The sequence below is a fragment of the Astatotilapia calliptera genome, chromosome 19 (assembly GCF_900246225.1).
Source record: "Astatotilapia calliptera chromosome 19, fAstCal1.2, whole genome shotgun sequence".
Lineage (NCBI taxonomy): Eukaryota > Metazoa > Chordata > Actinopteri > Cichliformes > Cichlidae > Astatotilapia > Astatotilapia calliptera.
In genome coordinates, this window is record NC_039320.1 from 24,202,962 (window position 1) to 24,229,108 (window position 26,147).

Genomic DNA, 26,147 nt, shown 5'->3' on the forward strand with positions numbered 1-26,147 from the left:
GGTGGTTGCTGAGCAACCTCATGATATCATAATGCATAATGCACGGTTGAAGTTTTGTGGAGGTAAACAGGATGCCACTGTCGTAAAATTAAAAAGGACAGTGTGCTTTAATAAGGCATTGTGCGTGCATAAATTCTTAAAACATCATTTTAGCCCACTGAAAGGTGGTTGCTAGACAACGTGACAATATCATTAGATCTGATATAGATAAGAACCTTCAGGGATCTAATGCTGTGTCCACACTGGAAGCACTTCACAGCAGCGTGATAACTTCAGGCAACTACGGGAGAAATAAACACTGGGGATGCAAAGTGAGCGGAACCTCACATAAGTTTTTCTCAACTTGTGAGTGATTGAAGAGACTACCAGTGAGGATTCTCTTGACTAACATATGACCTGATGACTTGGTAGTAAACTTGGTAGTAGTACATTAAGACAATTATTTTCCACCACACCAGCCAAGCACCTCAGTTCTCTATAGCAACTATTCGAGGGAGTAATTTCTGTTAAGAGCCTGAGGTTAGTTAGAAAGAACAAAGCTGACCTCATAAAATAGTTGGAAAAAATTCAATAGAAATTAATAAAAGAAATGTAAAAAGCAAAAAAATATTTTAAGAAAATAATCATGTAAATGCAATGATGCAGGGCTGAGATAGATTGTGGTCGCCCGACCAGAGGACGTCGGGCTAGCGATTTTGCAAGCCCTGATGCGTAAATCAATAAATAGAATGTAAAATCAAATTGGAAGACGAATAAATAGAGGTTTAATTAAACGGTAAAGAAATACACAAGCAAATCAAAATAAATATAAATATTTGTGTGTGTGTGTGTGTGTGTGTGTGTGTGTGTGTGTGTGTGTGTGTGTGTGTGTGTGTGTGTGTGTGTGTGTGTGTGTTTACTAACAATCATTTGTTTAGTTAGCTTTATTTTTGGCTCATGTGGTCCTCCATACATTAGGGGGCTAGACCAGACTACTTGTTTGCCTGCTGAGACTCTGACGGGTGGGGTACTTAGGGGGCGTCAGTTCCCTGCATGTGTGCGTCTTGGCCGCAGGTGGGCAGCATTGAGCCGGTCGGCTCGCACCCCCTCCCCTCTCCCTTTGCACGCCGTATTAGCATTTTCCCCAAAATCTGTCCATCTCACCAAAACACTCCGAATGGGAAGAAAATATGGCATGAAGGAGGCGGCTGACGACCACGGTTCACCGTCTTCTACCGAGCGCGAGCACCGACTGAACATGGACTTAAGGACACGCGGCGTAAGCAGCAGCGCGTGCGGAGAGCAGAGACAACGGAGCACAAAGCGGATGGAAGAAAACGCTCGGGTTGTCGCTTAGCGTTTCACGACCCATCCTCAGCCTGTGATATCGCCACAGACGCGCAGAGAGGACACAAGGTGGAGGCCGGCGGGCTGCTCCGAGCCTCACACGAGGGTATATACTGAAATAATAGCGGGACGTATTGAGCAGCCTCATCAGTGCCATCAGCCCCGGTTGAATAAAAGAGGAGGAAAATGAGGTAAGCACCGTATCGTGCGCTGTCATGGCAGATGCGCAGCGACACGGAGCCCTCTCCGGGGCTACATCTGCATTTCCACAATAACCTCGCTGGAATGATCATTTACTGAATAACTGCAGCATCTTCTCATATTTTATTGCCAGTTTTTCCTCCGGGTGCCCACCCACCCGGCCTCATCCCCTTCACCCACCTTCCATACGTGCGCCCTTTAACTGTGCGCTTTTATGTCATATTGTTAAATGGCGAATTATCGAAATGACTTCTCCGCTTTCCACCCCCCTCCACCCCCTTCTTTGTCACCGCCGGACCCACCCAGCGCATTGAAGGCAGGATTCAGGCCAGGTTGATGTTGTCATGGAAACGACAGCATCATGTATTTCCCTACATAAGCAATTCGGGTGCACCCGGTGAAGTGATAAAAAAAATAATAAAATACTGCTTTCGTTAAATGTGATTGATGCACCGCCGGGGTGAGTGGCTGCAGGAGGGGAGTGTGTTGGTGTGGTGGGTGGGGGACAGGATAAATGAGGGTGCTTATAACCGTGGCAAGAGGAGGAGGAGGGTGTTTATTCCGGTGGTTGCTAGGCAGGTTAACAGACCCCCACCCCCTCACCCACTTCCCATATACACCTACAGAAACCATGATGGTTGCATATATGCATACTATCCAGTCTGTGGCTCTTTTTGAAGTCATTCTACATCTGAGCTTATGGGCGGTATTTTGAGCCCTTTCCTGGTTGTGCTGGTATGCAGAACGCGCTGAGGCCCAGATCTTCTTCTTCAGCAGGAGGAGCAGCAGTCTTTATACTCTGTGCTATTTATGAAGCAGTCCTTTTATGTTTTCCCCTTCCTGCCTTAGTTTGACTCCTCCATGTCTCCGTAGCTGCAGTCAGCCTGCACCATTCCGTTTTACAGCCTCAGATTTACTCTGACAGCTCTCCTCAGATACAGTGCACTCTCGCTCTGCTTTTCCTGTAGCTACCAGTGTTGGTCTGTATCTTTGTGAGAGAGTCTGCTGAGAGTCTGTGGAATCAAAAAGGAAAAGGAAAAAGAGAGAGAAAGGGAACAAAAAATGGGATAAATCATATTTGTGAAGTGCTTCTGTTTTTTTATTTCCAGTCCCAATAATTCACCGTCATCCTGTAACCTCACCCAGCACAAAGCCAGTGGCTCAACTGCTCCAAGACGTAAACATGCAAGATTCATATCTTCCAGTCCAGTCAGATGAGCACGCCGTTTCCTCTTTTTCTGTAAAGCAACGCTGCTTGTATCCCATCCTGTGTGTTTGTCTTCACCCGAGGCAGATCTGCTCTTTGACTCAGGCCCAAAAGGGAAGTCTTAAATCTCCACAAAGCATCAGCGAGGGGCGACCTGGCTTTTATTTTTGCAGGGTTAAAGGAAAAAAAAAAAAAAGAATTACATTCAATGGGCCCATTTGTTCAACCTCGCCGCTTCCATTTGCTGCATTTATGTGAGGGTGCGCATGCATTCATGTATGTGGATGTGGATGCCCATGCACTCCTGTACACACGAGAGTGGAGTTATTTTTAGAGATTTCATTAAGGGGCGCTTCTTCTCTACCGTCAGTCTAGACCTGGCTGTTTCTGCATGCTTGTGCGTGCGTGTTACGAGTAGGCAGAGTGGATTGGGAGGAAGAACCGTGAGCGTGCATGTAGGCGTCTGTCCATTGCTATTATAGGACAGGATTATTTCTGAAGGGCTCGTTGTGGTGATTCACTGTGCAAAAAGTAGAAAGAGCGAGTGCACTCACTGCAAGGTAAAACGCTGAGTTATGCCTCCTACTGCAGGCTGCTGCCCTCTGAGCTGATCAGAGAGCAGCTCCACGAGAGACGGCATCACCGCAGCCACAGCGCTCCCATTTGTGATACAATGATAAAGCCTGGATTTCAGGGGAAAGGAAAATGGCTTTTAGCTAGCAGTAATAGTGACAACTGAATATCACAAATGATTAATTGACTCTCACATGGAAATCCTTTATGAATCTACCCTTATCTGGTTGTTTTCTATCTGCTCCTGTACATCATCCATAAGGCTGTGTCCTTTGGCGTGGTGGAGGTCAAACAGGTTCAGCCTAACCTTTAGTCTCTCCATTTTCACTCCCCAAGGGTTTTGCTAGATCCAAATATTGATTAGTATTAATTCCAAGGCTGGTATTGGTATCAGATCAATATTAACTCTCCAAAAGTAATCAATCAATATGGACGATACTTTTCTATCCTCTAAGTTCAGTATGTAGCCCCCTGGATTGTGTTAAATAATTCTTACATGAAATACAATAAAAGCTGAAAAGTGGAGTTTTTTGTGTGAACTCATTACTGTGGAAAGTAAAAATCACCATGATTTAGTAATCATTAAAATGTCTTCAAAATCAGCAAACTGATGACAATGATTCATCTTATAAATCAAGACACGCTGCTCTCTTCTTAAAGGTTAAAAGTTCTGGTATCAGTATTGGTATCTGGCCCTGTATTTACTTGCAGTAACAACATTTTAACACTTTTTTTCTGTTTGTTGTGGAGTTCAAAGTCTGCTTGAAAGTTTTCGCTTAGGCCTCAGCCGAATGTCACTAATCCTGGATGCACATGAACTCAGACCTTCTGGGTGCCACTTTAGAACCCCGGATCCGTTGTGTGTTTCTGGCTATTTTCTTAAATCCATAAAGCTTCCTAATCTTTCAGTGGATCGCTCTTTGTTTGTTTCCTACACCTCGGCTCACTGCTGCAAAGAAGCTTAAAAGCCTTTAAGTTTGCTCCTGCCAGATGGACCGCCGTTGGAGGGCGAATTCTGATAAAAGCCACAGGGATGCCGCGAATATTACGCCACATCGGGGAAACTTTTGTTGCTCGTTACGCTCTGTTGTTCCTGCAGAGAACGGGAATGTTGTGTCCATTATGATATCTGAGCTGAATGAATGAACTGTTGCTGTTGTTTCCTCTTCTGTAGTTAATTAGTGATAAAAGGCTGACATGCAGAATCTATTTAAAGCTCCGGTATAGAAAGGGGAGTGTAAAAGCGCTCCTGTTTCCAATACAGGCTAACATGTAATTTCCATCCAGTGGAAATTATTCCTCGGAGGTTGAAAGACGACGACTCGGTCCCCGAAGCAGAGGGAGGTGACTGGTCTGCGCTGGTCACATGTTCTCTCTCTCTCTCTTGCATTCCCTTACTCTGTTGCAACACTCCTCATCTCTCTCGCTCACTCCTTCCCTCCTACTCTCTCTGTGTCTCATGCTCATGACTGCCTTGCTGGCGTAGTAGATTTTTTCTCTTTTTTTTAACTTTTTTAGAGGGATGTGAAGAGGGGAAAGACTGAGTTGACTGCAGCAGAGTTGGACAGCATGCGTATTGCTCTCTCTTCTCAAGGTTGACATTTCCCCCTCTCCTCCATAATCTCCCTTTTTTATACTTCCTTCCATCCCGTGCTCGAGGACTGTGCCCTCTTCTCCTGCGACATGTATTCCCTGGACGACTTCGGGTAAGGCAAAATGACTCATCAGTGATCGTCTCTTCTCTGTGTTTTTGGAGTTGTGTGAGTAAAGCTAAGGTTGGCTTTGGGTTGTGCGGTAATGATGTAGCCTCCTTCACTCTGTGGTGTTTCTGTTTGAAGCCTGGCTCAGCTTGCAGACCACACAATCTGTTTGCTCCTTGAAACAGAATTGTGCGCCTGCAAGAAAAACCCCTATTTCACCAAGCCCGACATGCCGCTGAATATGTTGAATTGGAGGAAAAGCTTGGAAAAAAATCTCCTCCAGGAGTTGCTGACTTTCTCTCCTTTCCTTTTTTCCACCCCTCTGCCTGTGATTCTTTGGAGCCAGCTGTTGCAGAGAAGTCTGATTGGTTACCCTCTAGCAGTCTTTCATTGGTTCAGTCTTTTCCTGGCAAATAAAGGAATGAGTTTCTTGCTGCCTGCCATTGAATCTGCTCAGCTGCTTACTCTTGTTCACGGGACTGATCCCATCTGACTCGTTGCATGTGCGTGCGTTTGAGAAAGGAAGTCGAGAAGAAAGAGATAGAAAGTGTTAATCTGACTGGCTGATTGAGTGAGACTCTCAAGAGAGGGTATAGTCCAGTATAATGTGGCCCTGCCAGATTAGAGCGGGTCATGGCGATTTGTTAAAGCACAAATACAGATACAGAGCCGAGTGGGGCAGAAGAGATAAGACTGATGGTTTACACTTGACCGCGTGCACTCTAGTAATCTCCATCACAGGGAAGATCTCTCAGCATCTCTCACAGTATGCTCACTATTTATGACAGTGTCATTCTGATTGTAATGTGGAAATAAAAACAAAAGTTGTCCAAAACGTAACCTCAAATTGTGAAATCAAACCTAATGCTCCGTTTTTCTACCGTCCAGACCTCGGCCCATTCTTATTCCCATCAACGACACAGGATACAAAGAAAAATACGAGCTCCGCAGGGTTGTATATTATTCTCCGGCTGAGAATGTTAATCAATCTGAACAGGCTAACGCTCGCTCTGTTCTTCCTGTGTTCTCGTTTGTGTAACCTACAAAGTATTTTCTCTCCAAACGGAAGCGGCGGATCCCTTTAAGGATCAGGATTAGTGACGGTGACGAGGACTGGAGAAGGTGGAGGAGAGTGGTGGGGGAAGGGTAAGACAGTGAAATGTGGGGTTGCCATCCATATTGTACTGTATGTGATCACAGTCGGTTAGCCTGAGGCCCAACTGGCATCTACAGGGTAATGAATAAGTGATGGTATTATGGAGGTCAGTGTGCTGATTTTACACATTACAGATGATCCGCCTGAATCTTTGTATGTACGATGAGATTTCCCAGTGTCGGTGGTTATTTCAGTTATTTCACTGTTCTCAAACATCGTGTGATGACGAGCTAAAAGATGTGACTACAGTTAAGTTACTGTTTCCCTGGCACAGAAAGAGGAACAGCAACTGGTATCTCAGGAGTAATGAATAAGTTACGGTATTATGGGGTTAGTGTGGGAACACTATTGACTATCAGGCAAACTGTTCATGTTTCATGATTAGTGCATCCCTGGTGTCGGTCTTTATTCAGCTCTACTTTATGTCTAGTTTTTCTTTCAGTGCTTTCAAATTAATTACGCTTTTTTTTTTTTGTTAAAATTCTGCACTTGAAAAGGACTTTGAGATTTTGAAAAATTTTGACATTTTCAGTGATTACCAGCAAAAAAAGAAAAAACAAACAAGCAAAAATAAATCAATTACAAAAGGTTTTTTTAGCTTTTCATAAGCGTATATGAGAGTAATGTTGTGAATCATCAAACACCCCATGACTATCACAATACTTCACCTATTGAGGCTTCTGCTGCACTGGAAGCCTCAGTAAAAGAATTTACTGCAATTTTTAACATTTTGCAATAAAATATCACCTTTTTTTAAACTGCAAATTATAATTTCGAATTTTAACTGTTAGTATATTTTTTTTATCTCACTTCAGTTATTTGAATGGGGTCAGTTTGGCTATTACATGCAATCTGATTGTGATGATACAGCAGTTAACTGTGATAAATCACTGAAAATAATATATCTGCTGTTGTGTACATGGACAGAAATTCACATTTAACTTTCACATTTGCGCTCTGCAGCCTTCCTGTTCCAACAAGAATAAAACCAGTTGAGTGGAGATTTTTTCAGACTGGCAACACGTTGGAAATCTGTCTGTATCTTTGAGTGTTTGCAGTCAGTCCAACCAAGACTGCGACTGCAGAAAGGTTGCCATCTATCAGGTATGTCAGGAAGTGCTGTGTGGCAGGCAGGAGTTGGACCCAAGATGCAGGCACTCAGACTCGAGGGATGAACTCAAAAAACTCAGCTTTATTTGCTGACAGGGGAAAAGCATACAAAACTAAACTACACAGGGAAAATATAAACTTACACTTTGCAGGGAGGCACACGAGGAAACACACAGCTTGAGGGACGACACGACACTGACTCAGAGAAACACAGGGTTTAAATACACTGGGAAGTAAAGAGGGGAATGAGACACAGAAGGAGGGCACAGCTGGGGGAAATCAGAACTGACGAGACAAGGAAGCGTAAGCTGAACACATTCATATAAGACACGGACCTTCAAAGTAAAACAGGAAGTATAACACAGAGACGCGAACTTGACACGGTAGAGACAGCAACTAAGAAACACAGAGACATAACCATAAGGCAAAGAACCAAAAAACTAGAGATGATAAATAATACACAGAGGGAAATCCTGAAACACAAGAAGCTCAAAACATGCGAAGACACAGACCAAGAAACGCAGACTTTACACAGAACAAAAGGGGGCACAGGAAAACAACAGGGGCAAACTAGAAACCATAAAATAAATCACACAAGTACTCGACAAAATACAAAAATCACAAAAGAACTAAAAACGCTGGGTCAGGAGACCCAGGATCCTGACAAGGTAAGGCAACCTTGATCAAAAGTGCTTGTGAGTGTGCAGTGACTTCAAGCTCTGGGAAACCATTTAGTCACCAATAGTTGCAGTCGGTCACAAAATGTGAAAAAATTCAATAAAATCATCAGAACGCTGCCAAGTTTTTGTGTAGAGGTAAGAATGTTCCTGTCTTATTTTCCCTCATGTGACTGAGCCATTAGCTTACTCTGATTAGGAGGTATTTTAGTGTCCAGTGTTGGATGGTTAATCAGTTCATTTAATGTAAGTTTGCTCAGCTAACATTAACTCGGGCTGGTGATGCATGAGATGAGCCCTCTGTGTAATAAAACTCCCAGACTATTTAATTTAATTTAATAAAATTTAGATATTTGGTGTCCCTGTATCGATACAATATTGTCATGCAAAATATTGCAACACTATGCTTTAATTGCTATCGTCCTATTTTTTAAAATAAATATTATTTTGCTGTGGCATACATTTATCGGAAAAATCCTAAATAGAAAGAATAATAGCACCCTATGATCACTGTGAATGTGTCTTTTTCTTTCTAAGCAACAATGTGGCCTTCATGTTTGATTTTCGATGCGCTCACTTTCCCTGCAGCAGTTTAGCTCTTTCCTATTATCAGTTTATAAATGTTAGTGAGCAGGCAGTGTCTCCTCCTCTGGGCACAACAGAGCCTCGTCTGCCACAGATCGAGCTTGTTAACATTTACCCGTCCGGCCACAGAAACGTCCTGCGGTCCAGCTGGGCCATCTGAGCCGCACACGAGCCAAGAGTAATTTCACTTGGCATGGCTGTTACCCCTGAATAACAAATCGCTGTTGATCGTGACCCCGGTTTAACCAATGTCAACGTGACACAGAGTGCCCTGTCACGCATCTTGGTGGTGGGACTCTGTCGTTTGGGTTGTTTGCTCTCTGAGCGGCATATGATGTCAGCCGTTAGAGCCGAGCGCATGTGAACCAGAGAGGTCAAAGGGTAATGCTCTGTCATCTTAACACTGGACTGCTGTCAGCCCAAGGTTGTGTGGATTTGTGTGTGAGAGCTTGAGAGGGAGATCGTTTATTTGTAGCCTGCAGGACAGCACACAGTGGACAGGGTCCTTTGCCAGAATCAAACCGGGAACGTTCTCTACCTCTGGTTTTATTACATTTGGATCGAATACTGCCGCTCCGCTCAACAATAACACCGATGCCTTCCAAAATGCCCCCACCTCCCTTTGCTGTCTCACCCAGGGAATCTAAACCAGATTGAGCGTTAGCTTGTGAGTTATTCAATAGCTTTTAATGGACATTTAGCACATACACACGCATGCACGCACACACATGCACACACCACCTCCAGTTAATGTGCATGCCCCGTGAGTGTTCATCCACTGTCCTCAGAGGTGGAGGACATCCCAGTCAATAGTAGCTGACCACAGTATAGACCACTGGTTGTTAATTCGGGCTCGGCTTATTTGGGTAGCTATGGCAACGGCAGGTCAGGAGGAGGGGCGGTTGGAGATAACAGCAGGACCCCCCCCCCTTCATACATCCAGTAAACTGTAGTGTGTGTTTGGATTTGTTAGGGGAGGGGGGGGTGCTGCTGGTTGAGACGGATATGAGGTAATCTCCCTTGGGTTTTCAGTACAACAATAGCGCAGAGGTTCAGTGACAATCGCACATTCACAATCGTGTGTTAGGGATCGCTGGCTGGTCAGTGACTTCATCTCTGCCAGTCTGTCTGTCCGTCATCGCCTTTGTTCCTGGATGGAGGGGCCATCCGTCTGGATGTGAATGCAGCACTGCGAGAACTCGGGAATGTTCTAAATCTCATTTCGCTTCTAAGTGGATGATTTTAGTTACTCATGCAGCTGTTGCTCTTGTGCGTAATTTCTCGCAGGCTTTCAGGAGAGGATTAAACCGCTTTTAATAGGTTAGAGTTTAAATGTAACGCAGCAGCACAGAAGGGAGTTTGTGTTATAGAGTGACGCTGCTGCTGCTGCTGCTTTGTTTTGTTTTCCTGTTGACCAGCATGGACATACACCGGTTGCAAGCGCTGCGTTACTGCCTTCCTCAGAGTGTCAGTGACTCGGGATTGTTTTACAGCCACATCGCTGCCAGGTTTGTGCTGACACTTTGTTTGACGTCTGTCTGATCATTTCTACTTCCTGTAAGTAAGTCAGTGAGGATGAAGGGTGAAGATAGGAAGGAAGATGAAGGAAGGATGTCAAAGATGAGATAAAAACAGTTTGGGATGAGTAAAAAAAGTCTGATTGTTTAGTCGATGAGGTTTGATTATCGTCCACAAAGAAAGCACTGTAATATTCCAGCAGCACAGACGGACAAATCTTTCCCTGCTGTATTTTAATCAGAGCTGAAATACTAATCTGTCATCTTAATCTGGCCTCAGCAAACTGACACAGAATGGAGGCTATTTTGGATTAGTTATTGTGTGCATGGAGAATGTTAACTTTGCCATAAAGGTGGAATGAATCAGCTCTCTGTTTTTATGTTAAAAGTGCACAAAAGTGTGCAAAGTTTTGACTCTGATGTGTTTTGATGACTGTTCGCCTGATTGCAGCATTCCCATCAAAGCCAGAGATGCTGCCAGAAAGATGCGGTTCAGCGTGTGCACGTGATGCGACGCCGAGCATCTTCTTTATTCTAAACACGCTGCAGCTTCACACAGAGCATCTCTGAATAGAAGAGCTCTGTAAGGGCTCTATACATGTTTAATTCACACACGTGTTAAAGACTGCTTAGCTTCCGGCTAGAAAGGCAGCCTTTCAGGCCAGTGCACTTCCCCCCTCTCTCTCCTGGACGATGAAAGATCGAGGGAAGACATGGAAAAAGAGAGAAAGAGGGATATTTGGTCGCTGCTGATGTTCCAAATGAGAGCGGTAGGATCAAACAGCTCTGTTGGCTGCCTTGTTATCACGAGGGAGAAGAAGAACGAAAGGGGGAGGCTGGGGGTGTGAAAATAAAGGACAATGAGGATTTTATGACGAGATGTGCAGCCGCTGCTTAAAACTGACTTCCCGTCTAATACATGCAACTCCTGTTGTGTCTGCTGCAGCACTGAACACTGAAAATGCATACGATATTGTGAGCAATGTTAAATTTTTAAGTAAGAACGGGCATTTCATACAAAAGTACTGTTTCATATTCATTCTAAACTGCTCTTCAGAAATTGTCCCCCGACTCCAAACTCCTCTCAGATGGATATGTATCCTCGTGGTAGATTTATAGCCCCTTATTTTTCACACACATTATTGGCTTTTCGTCTTTCGTCTGGTTTGAATTGAAGATTTATTTGGGGGTATTTTAGCGTTTATTGGTGGTTGGGACAGTGAAGCAGATAGGAAAGGAGGGGGAACAACATGCAGGAAAAGCCTGGGGTGGAATCAAACTCATGTGCCACAGTGGCCTTGTGCCACCTACCTAAGCCAGCCAACCCAGGACCTGAACTCTATATTTTAAGATAAGCAATAGTTGTGTATCTGTTTCTATTTATTTTTCTTATAATTAATTGACTCCTCGAGTATTTTAAAATCATTTTATTTATTTGACCTGTAGAGGATATTCATTTAAACCTAAACCTGAATGAACAGGGAGAGAAGTGGCAGTGATAGGGGCAGAAACACAGACTGAAGAAGGACACCAAGTACACAAAATATACAACATATAGATATCAAGTGTAATAAGCAAACTGTCTGATCATTGTTTATGTTTTACATGGCTCTGAATGAAAAGGATTGTGCTGCAGAAGGATTCAAACAACTGAACCTTTTCCACAGAACAACTGGGGCATTTGGCTAAGAACATAAGCACATTAATGCAGTTTGAAATTAATGCCATTAAGACCACATCACTCTGTTCTCTCTCATTTAGGCTTAGTTGCATTTTGCAATATTGTGCAGTATTCGTATATGAGTGGGGCAGGGGTCAGATAAATGCCCTGTGATCTATTAAGAGTGAGGCACAACATGATGGATCTGGGATGTGAAAGCCTTTGTGAATCGGCTGTGTGCTGTTGCTTTAAAATAGTCTTAGTTGTCTACTTAGCGGGACTGTGATACACGAGTTCAAAGGTCTTTTGAATAAGTACACCTCTGCTGTAGAATTAAATATATGTTACATTTGTTTTTCAGATTTCCAACTCTATATTTTTACTCTTGAACTCAGGAAAAGTACTTAAGGTGTTTTCACAGCTACACAAAAACCATCCTTTTCTGGGTGCAGCTGTCTGTAAAAAGCCCGTTTAGCTCCTCTCCCTTTAAGCCACACTTTTTCCGATTGGTCAACCCTCTGTAAAAGGAGATTTAAAGAGCTAAACAGCATGTGGGCGGGGCTCCAGGGCTCATATATTAAGGATATCCGCTCTCACTGACATCATACAGAGACAAGAGTGAAAAAAATCATGTCTGATACAGATTGTTTAGAGCAGTCTAAAGCCTGAGCTTCTCCCTCGTAGGCATTATTTGTACACTTACCCTCATTTTTTGAAAAACGTGGTCCATATTTGATATAATCTTCCATTATTATGGGACTAAATCTGTGACGGACATTAAAGAAAAGCAGAAATGGTCCCTTTAAGAGTCAGATTTGGCATGCTTGGCAAAATGCAGACAGCAAAAACACTGTAATTATAACTCTGTGAGTGTGTGTCACTCTTATTTATTTTTAATGACTGTGCTCCATATAGTTTAGTAGCAGTGTTAGGTTACATGCGGCAGTTACTACAACCCCTGCAATCTGGCCCCTGCCTCATATCTCACTGCATCCTTTAAACAGACTAAGTGTGTATAGCTTGCCGGGTTACCAGTGACCCAGCTTCACACTGTGTGTGAGCCACAGTGAGCTTGTGCTGTTTTTAGTTCCTCGGGCCTCCTTCCCTGCCTGTGCCTGTGAACACTACTTTCCCCCATGGAGCAGATTAGAGGTCTTGTACGAGAGTTAAGCCCGGGTTAATTTAGATTTAAGGCTGCAGTGAGGTAATGATCTGCCTGCTATGCTCTGTCTCTAATCCAGACAGACCTCTTCCTTCTGTCAGCCAGACCCCTTCACCCACTTAAACACACACACACAAAGAGAGAGTGGCATCCCGTCTCTAAATGTATGGCTTTGCCCTGCTCTAAAGCCACGGGGGCTATAATCCTCATTGTGAGCATAATAATAACACTAAACTGGATCCTTACTTTACAACCAATCTCTCTGTCCCTGTTTCTGGCCCTTCACTAAAAATATCTGTTACCATGTAATGGTGTATGTACACTATGGGTACCATAATATACTGTGTGTGGGTGTATAATTATGTATTTCTCTTCCTGTTTGGAAAAAAAAGGGGCAGCACCTCACATCACATCATAAGACTGACTGCCTCACCCTTAACGAGAAGATACTAAGAACCGAGGTGGATTTCTGGCTACTGTGCATGGTGTTAGTGGGTTATGTCTCTCCTTGTAGTTACAATTAATAATGTTTCAATGGAAACTTTTACAACAGTGGTTGCACTGTTGGTTGTTTGACTTCCTGACCTTTCCTACAACCAAATTTCCAATATGGGAGCAAATTCCTCTGCAGGAATGAAACATTTTTCACTTGAGGCTACTAATGTTTATTTCCCAAACATCTCCCTGACACTGACTGCATTTCTTTATTAGCTACAGCACCAACAAGGGATGCATAAAGCTGTGTAATTATCACTTCTGCTGCCTCTCTGGGTGCTTTATTCTCTCTCGGCTGGCTTTCGTTGTGCGGGAGGTTATGGTGGGTTTTTGTTTTTTTTAGGCTACTTAATTAGCATGAAATGAAACTCATTAGTTGGATAGATTAAGCTGTATTTGTGGCACCTCCAAGTTGCAGTGAATGATAACTGATGTGACAGTTGACAGAGTAATTAAGTGAGATTTATGGTGACGTGAAAGGCTGGGGGAAAGCAGAGGTGCTGAAAAAGACCTCGGGTATGATAGCATGGCATGTGTCTTATGTTTGGTCTCACTGCTTCTCCTTTTAGTTAATTAATTTTAGATAAAAGTTCTCCCGTATTATTAACCATGGCCAAAGTTTCAAATAGTATCCTCTATTGTGGTACATATGTAAAAATATACAGTAGGGAGCTGTACATTTTTATAGTAGATTACTGTTTTTTTCCCCTGCCAACGACAGAACTAATTGGATGGAAATGTTTAAGCACAAGTCATTAATTCAGAAGTGTTGTCATGGTTACTGCAGTCATTTTAGTTTTGCTGTGATTGTTGTGGGCGTGTGATGTGGTTCCCATTGATTACGTGCCTAAAAATAGTGTAGAGAAAAAAGTGTTATAGTTTAGCTAAAAATGGGCCACCGTGAACCAGAGTTCAACTTAGAGTAGTTGTTACTATGAGCAGTACAAGGGAGTAGGAGAAGAAATTGTTGTAATTTAACATGCAAATTTCTTGCAGTGCAGTGTTATTCCAGGAAAATTTAAAGGGAAAACTAACCTTCACTAACCTCTTTTTCTGTCATAGATTTGTCATGCATTTGTATCAACAGATCTCTGCTGACGGTGTATTTCTGTGACGCTTTAGTGTCCTTTAATAGTGTTTTTGACATCTAGTTTTCACAGAAACAAAGGCCTAACAATCCGATCCACGGTCATGAGCCGGCCATGCAGGGTCGTGCTTAATGACTCATCAGTTGTTCAGATCTGTTCGGGTGCCTTCCACTGTGAACCAGCAGGATGAAACAATTACCCCAGATACAAAAGCTAATTGCCATGATAACAGAAGCCCTGCCCCCCGGGTGCTACCCAAAGAAGACGCCTCGTGCAACCCACCACGACCCACTCGCATCCCTGCCAAGGTAGCACTAAATACAGCCAGTGATCTAATCTTTGATTTGCCAGACCTCACAGAAATATGAAACTTCTGTTTCTAATATGTCTCGACCCCTAACGTATGCTCTTAGTATTTTCTGGTCGTGATCAGTTTGAGGAGTCATTTCTGAAAATAACTGATCTCTGAGGGGAAACACTCAAATTGTATAATATAGGATTTGTGTGGAGGAGGGTGGGGTGAGGCAGGCACATATGTCTAACCATGTGTGCAGGGAAGTGCTTTGCTTAATTCAGAAGCCTGGGAATGTGGCCTCATTTTTACCGCTCGCCTATGAGGCTTTATTTGACATGAGGAAGGCTTCAGTGCACCAGAAGCCTTCATAGCTTTCTCTGTTCTTCTTTTATTTCTTTTCAATCACTGCCACTGTTCTCTTCTGCTACTTTTTCTTCTCACCGCACTCGGGCTGCCTTTGGGGTGGATTTATTATTCAGCTTTAGCCTACTTATTCCAGAAAAAACAAGGTGCAACGCTCAGATGGGATCTATTGGGAAAATCGCATCCACTTTTTCCAGGAAAGAACTTGAATATTCAGAGTACTTGTTTCCTCTGCACCAATACAAATACACCAGCCACTTTATTAGTTACAACTAGGAAGTCCTGGATTGGACTGCCGCTCGCCTTCAGAACTGCTTCAGTTCTTTATGGTATAGATTCAACAGTTGCTGGAAACATTTCTCAGAGATGCTGGTCCATATTTTGCACACAGTTGCTGCAGATTTGTTGGCTGCACATTCATGATCCAATCTCCTGTTCGACCACATCCCAAAGATGGTCTGTTGGATTGAGATCTGGTGGCTACGGAGGCCTTAAAGTGTCATCATCATTTGTGACTTCCAATTGTAAGCAGCCATTGATACAAAGAAGGATGAATGCATGCTTTCATGTTATTTACACCAAATTCTGACATTGCTATCTGATTGCTCAAGCAGAAATCGAGACTCATCAGTTCAGGCAATATTTTCCAGTATTGTGCTGTCCAGTCAAAACAGCATACAAATTGTAGCCTCCCTTTTGCTGTTCTTTCTGACAGGAGTAGCACCTGGTGTGGTCGTCTGCTGCCATAGTGCTTCTATGTGCATTGAGAGATGCTCTTCTGCATACCTACTACTTACTATTGCCTTCCTATCAGACCAAAGTAATCTGGCCACTCTCTTTTTGTCATGGTCCTGCGACCATGACTCAGTGACTTTATGTTTATGTACTTATTGTTATTACTTTCATTATTATTCATGGCTGTTTTGGGATGGTTTGTGTTTGGGATTTTAGACACTGGGTTCTGGGTTTGTGCTCCCTCTGTTGGTCCCTGGTGTTAGTGTTCCCCTGTCTCGTCAGGTTAATCAGGTCCAGCTGTTTCCCCCATCTGTGTGTGATTTCCCAGTGTCTCTTTGTGTATTTATACCGTGTGATTTCCTCTGCTCCTCGTCGCGTCGTCTGTGTTCCTACCTGTGTTCATCCTCTGTGTTACCCTGCGTACCCTGCATCTACCCTGTGAAATCCTCTGCGTGCTCTCCCTGCTGTTCTCCCTTCGTGTTCAGGTTTGCCACTCCTTTGTGTAGTTTCACCCAGTTTAGTTCATCCGTAGTTCTGTTTTGCCATCTCCTCTTTATGTTTGTTATTATCAATAAATCACCCTCACACCTGAATGAGTGCTGCGCTTTGAGTCCTCCTTCCACTCTCCACACGGCCGCTGCCCCGGACCGTGACACTTTTGATTTTTGCCCAGAGAACTGTGGATATTTTGTCTTTTTTTTTAGACGATTCGTTAAAAGGTTGTGCAAACATATCAGCAGTTTTTGAAATACTCACCAGCACGTCTGACCCCAACACTTACCTAAATCACCTTTTTTCCACATTCTGATGTTTAGTTTGAACTTCAGCAGTGGGTCATTTTCACATGTCTACATGCCTAAATGCTTTGAGTTCCTGCCATGTGATTGGCTGATTAGATATTTGTGTTAACAAGCAGTTCAACAGGTGGAGCCAGTTTAGAGGCATCACTTAGAGTTAAAAACTGTCTAAATTCTTTCATCTTTAATAAAACGATCAGCATTGCTGCTTTACCAGGTGTAACTATAAACTTCCAGGCATCCATGAAAACAAAAGTTATTACATTTAACGGAGTTAGAAGTTAGCAGGAAGCTAGCGGAAGTTAGCTCGCTAGTTTCGCTAGTTACCTAAGCATGATATAGCATGTTCTGACTGAGAGATTTCTGAAAAAAATCAAACGTACAGCTCTGCTATCACTTCCAACATAAATGAAGACAGGAAACTAAACAGCAGTGACGTTTGTAGGGTTACTGAAGTTGGGCTAGCTGGTATATAATGATGTGCTACGTGATCGCTAGCGACACAGCTATGTTAGCATAACATAAACAGTGAAGCTGGAGGACGAACACTAACACTTTTCCACTTATAAAAGTTAACGTGAAGGTTCTTCATGGTTAGAGACAAATGCAATCGCATGGCAGGATGCTGTAAACGGACCAAACTTCAGTCAGGAGAACAACTGAGATAATCCATCCACAATACGAGGTTAGTCATTACTATACTGCAACAACATGGGAATAGAGCAGCTGCCAGAGAATTCAACATTAATGAATCAATGGTACAGAAGTGGAGGAAGCAAGAAGAATGAGTTTAATAAAGTTTGATTTATCTGACTGCTTTGTTTCGCTTAATGTGCCTTATAATCCTGTGCACCTTATGGTCCGAAAAATGCGTACTGCACACTGCAGTTTAATGTTGCAAAGCACCTCTTTTTAACTTCAGTGGATATTATACATGGTTATGCTCAGGATATGTCAGCCCATTTCTACTGGAAATGCCTTTTGGTTAAACTTTCAGCAAGGAATTTGCATTTGCACTGTTACATTTTTATAAAGCTTTAATGTACATAAAAACCAGCTTCTTGTTTAAGTGAAAATAAATGGAAGGTTGTCTTTTTGCGCTAGTAATGTTGTGGAGTTGTATTTTGTCTCGCATCAATTATATTATTGATTGTATATTAAATAAAACATGAATGTACAGGCTTATAGAACTGCTTTCTGCTGAATGCAGGTCTCATTAGCCTGTCAATATAATGTAAAAAACACATGTATTTCTTTTTCTATTCATGAGTTATGAATTATGCACTTTAAAGATATAAGATGTAGTCAATAAAGAACATAAGAGTGGCCTGGAGTCTGAAACTGCCCAAATGATCAATGCACTATAGTTCATGCAAGCTTTCTGCACTTTGATGAAATCGCTTTCATTAGCCATAATCAATACTTTTAATTTAGCATGCATGTAAAAGGTCACTTGTAATGATGAGGCCATAGTGAAATATTACCTTACTCTGCATGTCCTCTGAGCTCTACACAGCTCAACGATTTCTGTCTTTTACATTTTAACATGGCACATAAATAAAGTGCAGATGTGACATTTTAAAAGCAGACTGCTATATAAACAAAAAAGCCTGCTGCAGCCGTAATGTATGTCACAGAAATGTGCCAAAAAAATCAGTCTTTCACAGAAGAACTTTCTGGTCTATGTTGGCTGTCTCAGTTACATAAAATGAGCCTGGCTCCTGCGTTATAACATGCTACTGCCAGCCCAATTGCAATTATTCATGCAGTTTTTTAAGCTACTCTTCGTATTGTTTAGTCTTAGCTTAGCTTTATTATCACACCTGCAAAGTGTCTACCTATTTTCAGCTACTTATATCTGCAGTCTTATTCATTTGGTCACTACCCACAGCTTGGGACCATAAATGGGGGTGGTAGGCCTGTTCAAAAATAGTGTTAAGAATTGATTAAGTATAAACCTCAATATTCCGCTGTCCTCTGTACAACCTTGAACATCAGTTTGATTCAACATGTTAATTTTAATGTCACTGATTTTGATATTTAGCCACAGCTGACCTTTTTCAGATTATGCCATATCGCCTTTCGTCACAAACACATAGTCACAGCCTCTCCTGTGTGTCATCTCTTACTCAGTCATCTTTGCTTTCTGCCTGAAAATCAACCAGTTCACTTTCTTTTTTAAGGTGAGCTATCATTCTAATTTACAGATTTGTATTCTTATTCTTAGACTACCTATTTTTATTACACTGGGCCTTAATTCTGCACCTCAGTTCATCTGCTGTCCTCTCCTCCTCCCACTTCAAGCTCGCTTTCTTCTGACTTGATGCCTCTGGATTTCAGAAGGCTTAAACAACAGATTGCTGGGTTCATAGCCAGAGTTTTATGCCTAAGATGATCATATTAAAGATATCTCCTCGCTTTCACATCATGCGGATTCTTAACTGGAAATACAAACTGCCTGAAAGCAAGCGCATAGAGAGGTTTGAAGCCTCTGCTTTCAGTTCACCGGCATCATTTGCACAGTTTGTATTGTTGCGTTCTTTGAAACTGAGCATTTTTAATATGAGCATCTACTATCCTCATGCTCTACCTATTTTCTTTTCTCTCTTGTTCCTTGCCATATGATCTATACTCCAGCACCCCCAAATAGTAGATCACACACAGAAGCATTTAGCACACTATCGAAATTGGTGAGAGCTCCTGTGTTATGGTCCTAATTCACACTTTTATACTCCTACAGTCCTCCTGTTTTTCCCTTTTTTTGCTTTATATCACATGATGTGTTGATTGAGTAACATGCAATGTCTAAGGATCAACTAGACAAGACGGACATTTTTTTTTTTTAACTTGTTGAGGAGAACTGAAACCATCCAACCTCTGGCACAAACTGCTCCAGAAATAGGGTCTGTTTTTGTAAGAAGATCCATCGCAGAGATGCAGCCGCCTCCCTTTTCCCCGCCCTGATCTGCCCCACTGGGACTGCGGTGGTCTGTCAGATCTCTGAAGTGGAGAGAAGTGTCTGTTATGTGATTAGAGGGTCCGTTAAACGTATTTAGAGGCCGTTTGTACTTGTCCCGCATCGTTTTGCATTGCTAGATTATAAGTTGATTTTAACTCTAAGCTTGGCTAAGCAGAAGCAATGTGTTTGTATCTATTTTAGATGCCAAGAAATGTGGAGGTTAAGGATGAATCATACCTATCAAATACACAAATCAACCTGCCCAATACTGTACGGCCCTCATCGTGCCACCAAAACAGCTCTGACCCATCAGGTCATAAACATGGGAGCCTTTTGGTCCACTTGGTTGTGGGTTAAGTCTTCAGTATTTTCAACACATGCTTGATCAGATTTGGATCGTGGGAGTTTGTGTGTTTTCATTCCTAAATAACATTCACTCAGTTGCCAGGACTCCTGATTTTTCCAGCATATCATTGCAGTGCAATGGCATGATCGGTGTTATTCAGGGGTTTTAATTTTGTCTGATAAAACTTGCAATTCTTTCCTGCAGCGGATTGCTTTGTGTTTCAGATTTGTGCTATTTTCAGGGGACTTCATATTTCCGTCTGCCCGCCTGAATTTCCTGTTTCATTTTGAAGTTCCTGTTTGTCCCCAGACAGAGATTTTTTTTTATTGTGTAACCATTTTCCAGGCATCAGCGCTCACTTTTGTCTTGCTTTTTACTCTCACATGGAGATATTGCTGCCGGTTAGCTCAACAGCAGTTGTGCAGTGGGGAGAGATGGATACTTGACAGAGGGAGGGAGGTTGTAACCGTGGGAGTCCGTCTGTCAAGCGAGTTTTAAAGTCTCCTCCCTTAGGAGCGCTGCGATGTGCTGCTCACTTTGTTCAGACATTTTTACCCAAAAATGATGCACTCGACACAGCTGTCATGTGTCAGAGCGGTGCTTTTATTTTGACATTCCCAGATAAGTGGTTTCGAAGGGATCGGAAAACATTTTGACAGCAGGTTATTTTATACCACTAATAACATTTCTTATTTTACAACGTCTTTATCAGAAAACATCACTTCCTTGTCTGACTTACATTTTCTGAATAATATAGGAATTTACTGCATGGGTGAATCCAATAGAAAATGCTGCTATCTCATCATCGCTGACTTTTTTGTGAGGCTGTTAAAACAACCACAAGGGAACCAGAGAGCAGCTGATTGCAGGAAAGTAAGAGGAAGCCGGCTGAGACCGAACATGTTAGTGCTGCACCGGGGGGTCTCTCAGGTGTCATGCTGTCTTCCTCCTGCAGAGCGGCACGTTGAAGGAAAGGATGTCAGAGAAGGGTCTCATACGGTGGCATTTCAGCGCTGATGTCCTCAGAGCCTTTGCAGCAAATCGTGGCTCCTAATAAATTCTGTGCAAACCAACCTTCTTTTCACATCTCCTGTATTCTAATTTTTGCCTTGTATTCTAATTTTTGCCTCATAACTTTTGCACTGTCCACTTCCTGCTGTGACAAAACAAATTTCCCACGTGTGGGACTAATAAAGGTTATCTTATCTTATCTTAACTTATCTTAGCCGTCTGTTATTTTTATTGATCATTTAATTTTAGTAAATTGTTCTGTCTGTAACAAGGTGGCATATAATAAGTTCAGTGGCACTTTTAAATATTCTCTCTGCAATTTTGCATGCATTTTTTTGTCTTTTCAGTCATTTGAAAGTCTCAGTTGACTATATTCATATTGAATTATATATTCTATATTAAAACCATATCCAAACTGTAAACCTAAAGGCAGCTACAGTTTGTTCATTTATCCATTTTTGAAAGGACAAATGGGACCGGCACGCCCTGAATAATTCACAGCCTTTAATTGTGCAAGCATAAGAGAGCAGCTGTGTCAGCTGCTGAGAACCTTGACATTATTGCCAATTGATCCACTTGCCAACCAAAGGACGAGAGGACATAGACTGTATATAAAAGATGGACACAACAGACTTACACACTAAATATCTAATCTAACAGAGAAAAAGGTCATGCAATAGGAACCGCTCCTTAAAGCGTACCATGCCCTTTTTGTTGTATGTGTTCTTCTGACTGAGGCCATATTTTACCAAATGAACTTTATATTTCATTTAGTTGAAATGAACAATTGAGATGGTAAACTGATTTTTGCTCAGGTCATAAATCAAGTAAGAAATAGGGTCATTTTCCCATAGACTTCTGTACAGTCTTGATTTCTTTTATAGCTATAGCCGCCCCTTGTACCGGATGAAGGCGTCACTTTTCAGTCCCAGGTGCAATGAGAGGCCTCTTATAAATATAGTCTATGGTACCTCCCTGTGAAATGTGAGGAGTTTGCTGATTTCCTATATTGTTAAAGCTGGAATGAATTCTGTGATTTGTAATCTGTTTCTGAATATTTTTGCCAGCTAATCCACTCCTTCAGTGTGGGAAGTTTTGTTATGCTCTATGTTATTTTTCACAAACTGTTGCAGAGTTTAAGGCAATGTGCACACAACCAGCGCTTTGTTAGTTTTCTTTCTCCGGCCCTCACACCTTCAGGCTGCTAATGTGTCTAACGTCCAGAGAGTGTCAATCTCTGAGGTGCTGAAAGTGGAAATTTCAGGAACTTGAAGTTGTCACCTGTTCTTTTCCTCGCCACCTTCTCACATGTGCTTCCACGCTGTGGCTTCAGCAGCATGAGTTCACTTTTAGGAGCGCGTGCTGCTAAAGTCAAGGCGGTCGCCACACGCAAAAAAACGAGTTAAACTTTTACAAAGCTGCGTCCGCTGTAACTGATAATTTTGTGATGTGACTTGTGTAAGCCACATCAGTCAGTGGCCAAATGCATCTCTACACTGAAGTAATTTCTTTGCAGTTCTGTGGTTGTGAACACGGTTATTTAATGCTCACTGGTAGCCGTGTGTCCTCTGACTTTTCATTAGCTTCTTACCAAGGGTGCCTGTAGCTGGCAACATGTGTGCTGATCAAACACATGTTTTTAACACAGTGTGTCATTAGCCAGCACGCCACACACACTCACACACACCCTTCTGCATCGATGCCTGTTTTGTTTTTTTATGAAACTGCACCACAGTAAAGGCCACAAGGAAAAGGGGAATTTTCCAGAGTTTAGTTTTAGTTTGAGGTCTTGTTTATAGATTTTAAAAACAGCAACCCGTCCTTTACTCAGCACATGCACGGCACATATATAAGCTGTCAGATTCCTACAGTGGCAAAATGTTCCTCCTTAAGTGGTGACTGAAAAAAGGTGTGGCTCGCCAGTCCCAGTGGCCCTCGGCTCACCAGAAAATTACACACTAAATCTGTTTCACTGGTTTTATTTTATTGACTGCCGTTATATTTGCTTTTAAGGTCAACGCTGACAGTATAAAGAGTGAAACGAAGCACTTTTTCTAGGATGTTTACCAGACCTTCTGATCTTGTGTTCCCTCTCCCCTTCTTCTATACCAGTGAACAGAGTATCTGCCAGGCGCGGGCCTCTGTGATGGTCTACGATGATGCCAGTAAGAAATGGGTGCCCATCAAGCCTGGGCAACAGGGCTTCAGCCGAATCAACATCTACCACAATACTGCCAACAACACCTTCAGAGTGGTGGGCGTTAAACTGCAGGACCAGCAGGTGAGAGTCACAAGCAACCAGCAGCGCACGTCGCATGACGAGTGGATGTTTCGCTGGATAGTGTTAGTGACAATTCAGTATAAATACAAATCTATTGATTTTTCTATTTCCATATAAGGTTGTAGATTACTATTATTTTTATAATTTACTGTATCACTAAAACAGAGAGGATTTCCAATTATACACTCACCAGCTACTTTATTAGGTACGCTTTGCTAGTCCTGAGTTGGACTTCCTCTAACCTTAAGAACTAGCTTAATTCTTAATTTTTTATTCAGCAACTCTCACATCTGGAGACACAGATGTTGCTTGACAAAGACATGATAGCATCACACAGTCCTGGAGACTTGTCTGGTGCATGTTGATTATGTCCAGCACATCCCAGAAGCACTCTGTTGGATGTAGATCTGGTGACTGTGGAAGTAGAGAGAACTCAAACGGCATCTCAAGATGTAGCCTCAGTTTCCTTTTGTTAGCTGGCATTAGTGGCACCTGGTGTGGATGCTGTAGAACATCTGCTTCAAGCATCAAAATGCTGGACATTCAGAGATGGTCTTCTGCACTGATACTTACTGATTGTAACAAGTAGATATTTGAGTTTCTGTTGCCAACCATCAACTCAAAGCCGCCTGGTCATTATCCTCTGACGTCTGGCATCAATAACTAAACTGCTGCTCACTGGATGTTTTTGTCTTTTTGGACCAATCTGAAATTCCAGCAGATGAACAGTTTCTGAGATACTCAGACTATCTGACACCAGACATCATGCCACATTGAAAATCACTTAAGCCAACTTTTTCCTTCATTCTGATGCTCGATTTTAACTTCATCAGGTCGTCTCGACCATGTTTACATGCGTAAATCCATTCAGTTGCTGCAAAGAAACACTGCTGATATTCATGACTGGATTTGTGTTTTCACTCCTGTTTTAATGGTTCTTTAGTTTTATATGGTTCAGACTGCTGATTTCGTTTATCTTCATGCAGTTGTTATTGTGTCATACGCATGCAAGATAATAGCTCATGGTTTATAGATTGCATTTCAGAAAATGTAATCCCTCTTTTGCTCTGCACGTGGACTAGTTTAATGGCCGGCTGAGGCATACCTGCTCAGACGTGACTACAAATAAACTATAAACCAGGAAGCTTCAGCTACAAAAAAATCTTCCCTGCTCACGGGTCTGCATATTCATATTCATCATAAAGATGCAGTTAAATAGTTTTTATAAGGTTCTTAATAAGAGCAATCAATAAATCATTGCTACAGTCTACATACTAAATAAATACTATGCTAAACCCTGTCCCTTATAAACACATGTTTATTCCCCTTTTTTTTAGAATAGTTAAGCCTGCAAGAATATTTATTAAGTAGGGGTGTTTTTTAACACATTTCACCGTGTATCTTCAGTATCATATGTATTTTCAGCTGTATCTTAATTTAATCGTTATAAGCTTTGATCTTCAAGTCCCTGTAAGCTTGTTTTTCTGTAGTTTGACCACAAGTGTGCAGTATAGAGTGAAATACAACATGATCTGAACAGAGACAGTTTGTTCATCATCTATCATTTGATCTGGAATAAAATGTACAAGATACATGATCTTGTTAAAGGCACTCAGATTATTATCAGACCGTTTAAAAGCAGGAATTCTTCAGTTCTTTAGATAGATGATATTTCGGAGATTGTGCTGCACACTTTACACAGAATATGCAGTACGGAGCTGCTGCTGCTGGGTGCGTTCAGCATTACAAGTCTAGAAGGACTTTGTTTAATGCTTTCAGTTTACTCAGACAGATCATCACTAAAATGATTTAAAAGAAGAAAATGTGGACAAAATAAAGATCATTAATCCCCCAAATGAGACAAAAACAACCTGAAATCTTTAACAAACAAGTTTTTACCTCTGTATTTGTTTATAGTTTCATTAGAGAGACAAGTCGGAGCCCAACATAGGTTTGAAACAAAAACTGTGACATTAATAAAATCATTTAATCTACGCAGCTGAATTCCTGCTAAACATTTCAGAATAGGCCTCATCCTCTGATGAACTGCTAACATTGAGTCTGATGGCTGTCGATCATGTTACAGACAGAAGCCGTCGTCGTAATAGCATATTTAGGATGTTCATCATAAGAGGTTTTATTGCTGTTGCTATAACTACAGTTATAAATTTTTTCCAAGTACTTATATCTTGTATGAATAAGGTTCATTGCCTGGGTCTACCTGCTATGACCTTTAGCATAATAATCAAAAATCTAGCTATTCCAGTTAGGATGAACTTCTTTATAATGTTAGCAGAGCTTACTGCCTTCATAAAAAGCAGGTAGACATGTATTTATTTAAGGATTTTTCTGGACAGCTCATATATATGTTCAGCATGTCACTGGTTAATATTATGCTCATCGGGTATGCAAGTAATTCCTGTGAGCACAGCAGCCTCATCCACTGTCTGCTGAAAGGAGGGTTCCCCTAAATGGATATAGCTTTTTCAGCCAGGATGAACTGAAAGCTCAGTATAAGATAAATAAATTGAACTCTGAGTCTTGTAAAAGTATGTCAGGAGAGTCATTAATAAAACATATGGATGTGAAAATTAGAATAATACATCTACTTTAACAATAATAAATTCTAACCTTGGCAGAACTAATTGGCAAATATTGAGTTCCTGTCTTAGATGATCACATTCACGTACACCGATTCTTTTCTTTCTTCCAACAAAGGTGGTGATCAACTATTCCATAGTGAAGGGCCTGAAGTACAATCAGGCCACCCCGACCTTCCATCAGTGGCGTGATGCCCGGCAGGTCTACGGGCTGAACTTTGCCAGTAAGGAGGAGGCCACCACCTTCTCCAACGCCATGCTGTTCGCCCTCAACGTCCTCAGCTCACCTGACAGCGGAGGTGA

General features: G+C 42.0%; 1 protein-coding gene across 3 annotated transcripts in view; it reads left to right on the forward strand.

The window, feature by feature from the left end:
• The first annotated feature begins 968 nt into the window (after positions 1-968).
• The window catches only part of evla (Enah/Vasp-like a), a 39,453-nt gene continuing 14,274 nt past the window's right edge, over positions 969-26,147 (forward strand). Inside the window, exons 1-3 of one of the 3 annotated variants that reach the window (XM_026151763.1) lie at positions 969-1,517; positions 23,076-23,244; positions 25,963-26,143. In XM_026151763.1, the coding sequence (XP_026007548.1) occupies positions 1,513-1,517; positions 23,076-23,244; positions 25,963-26,143 (355 nt within the window). In that variant the 5' untranslated portion in view covers positions 969-1,512. Of the gene's footprint in view, positions 1,518-3,983; positions 5,014-9,574; positions 10,044-23,075; positions 23,245-25,962; positions 26,144-26,147 lie in introns of those variants that run through there. The other 2 variants (XM_026151762.1, XM_026151761.1) reach the window with 2 other exon arrangements.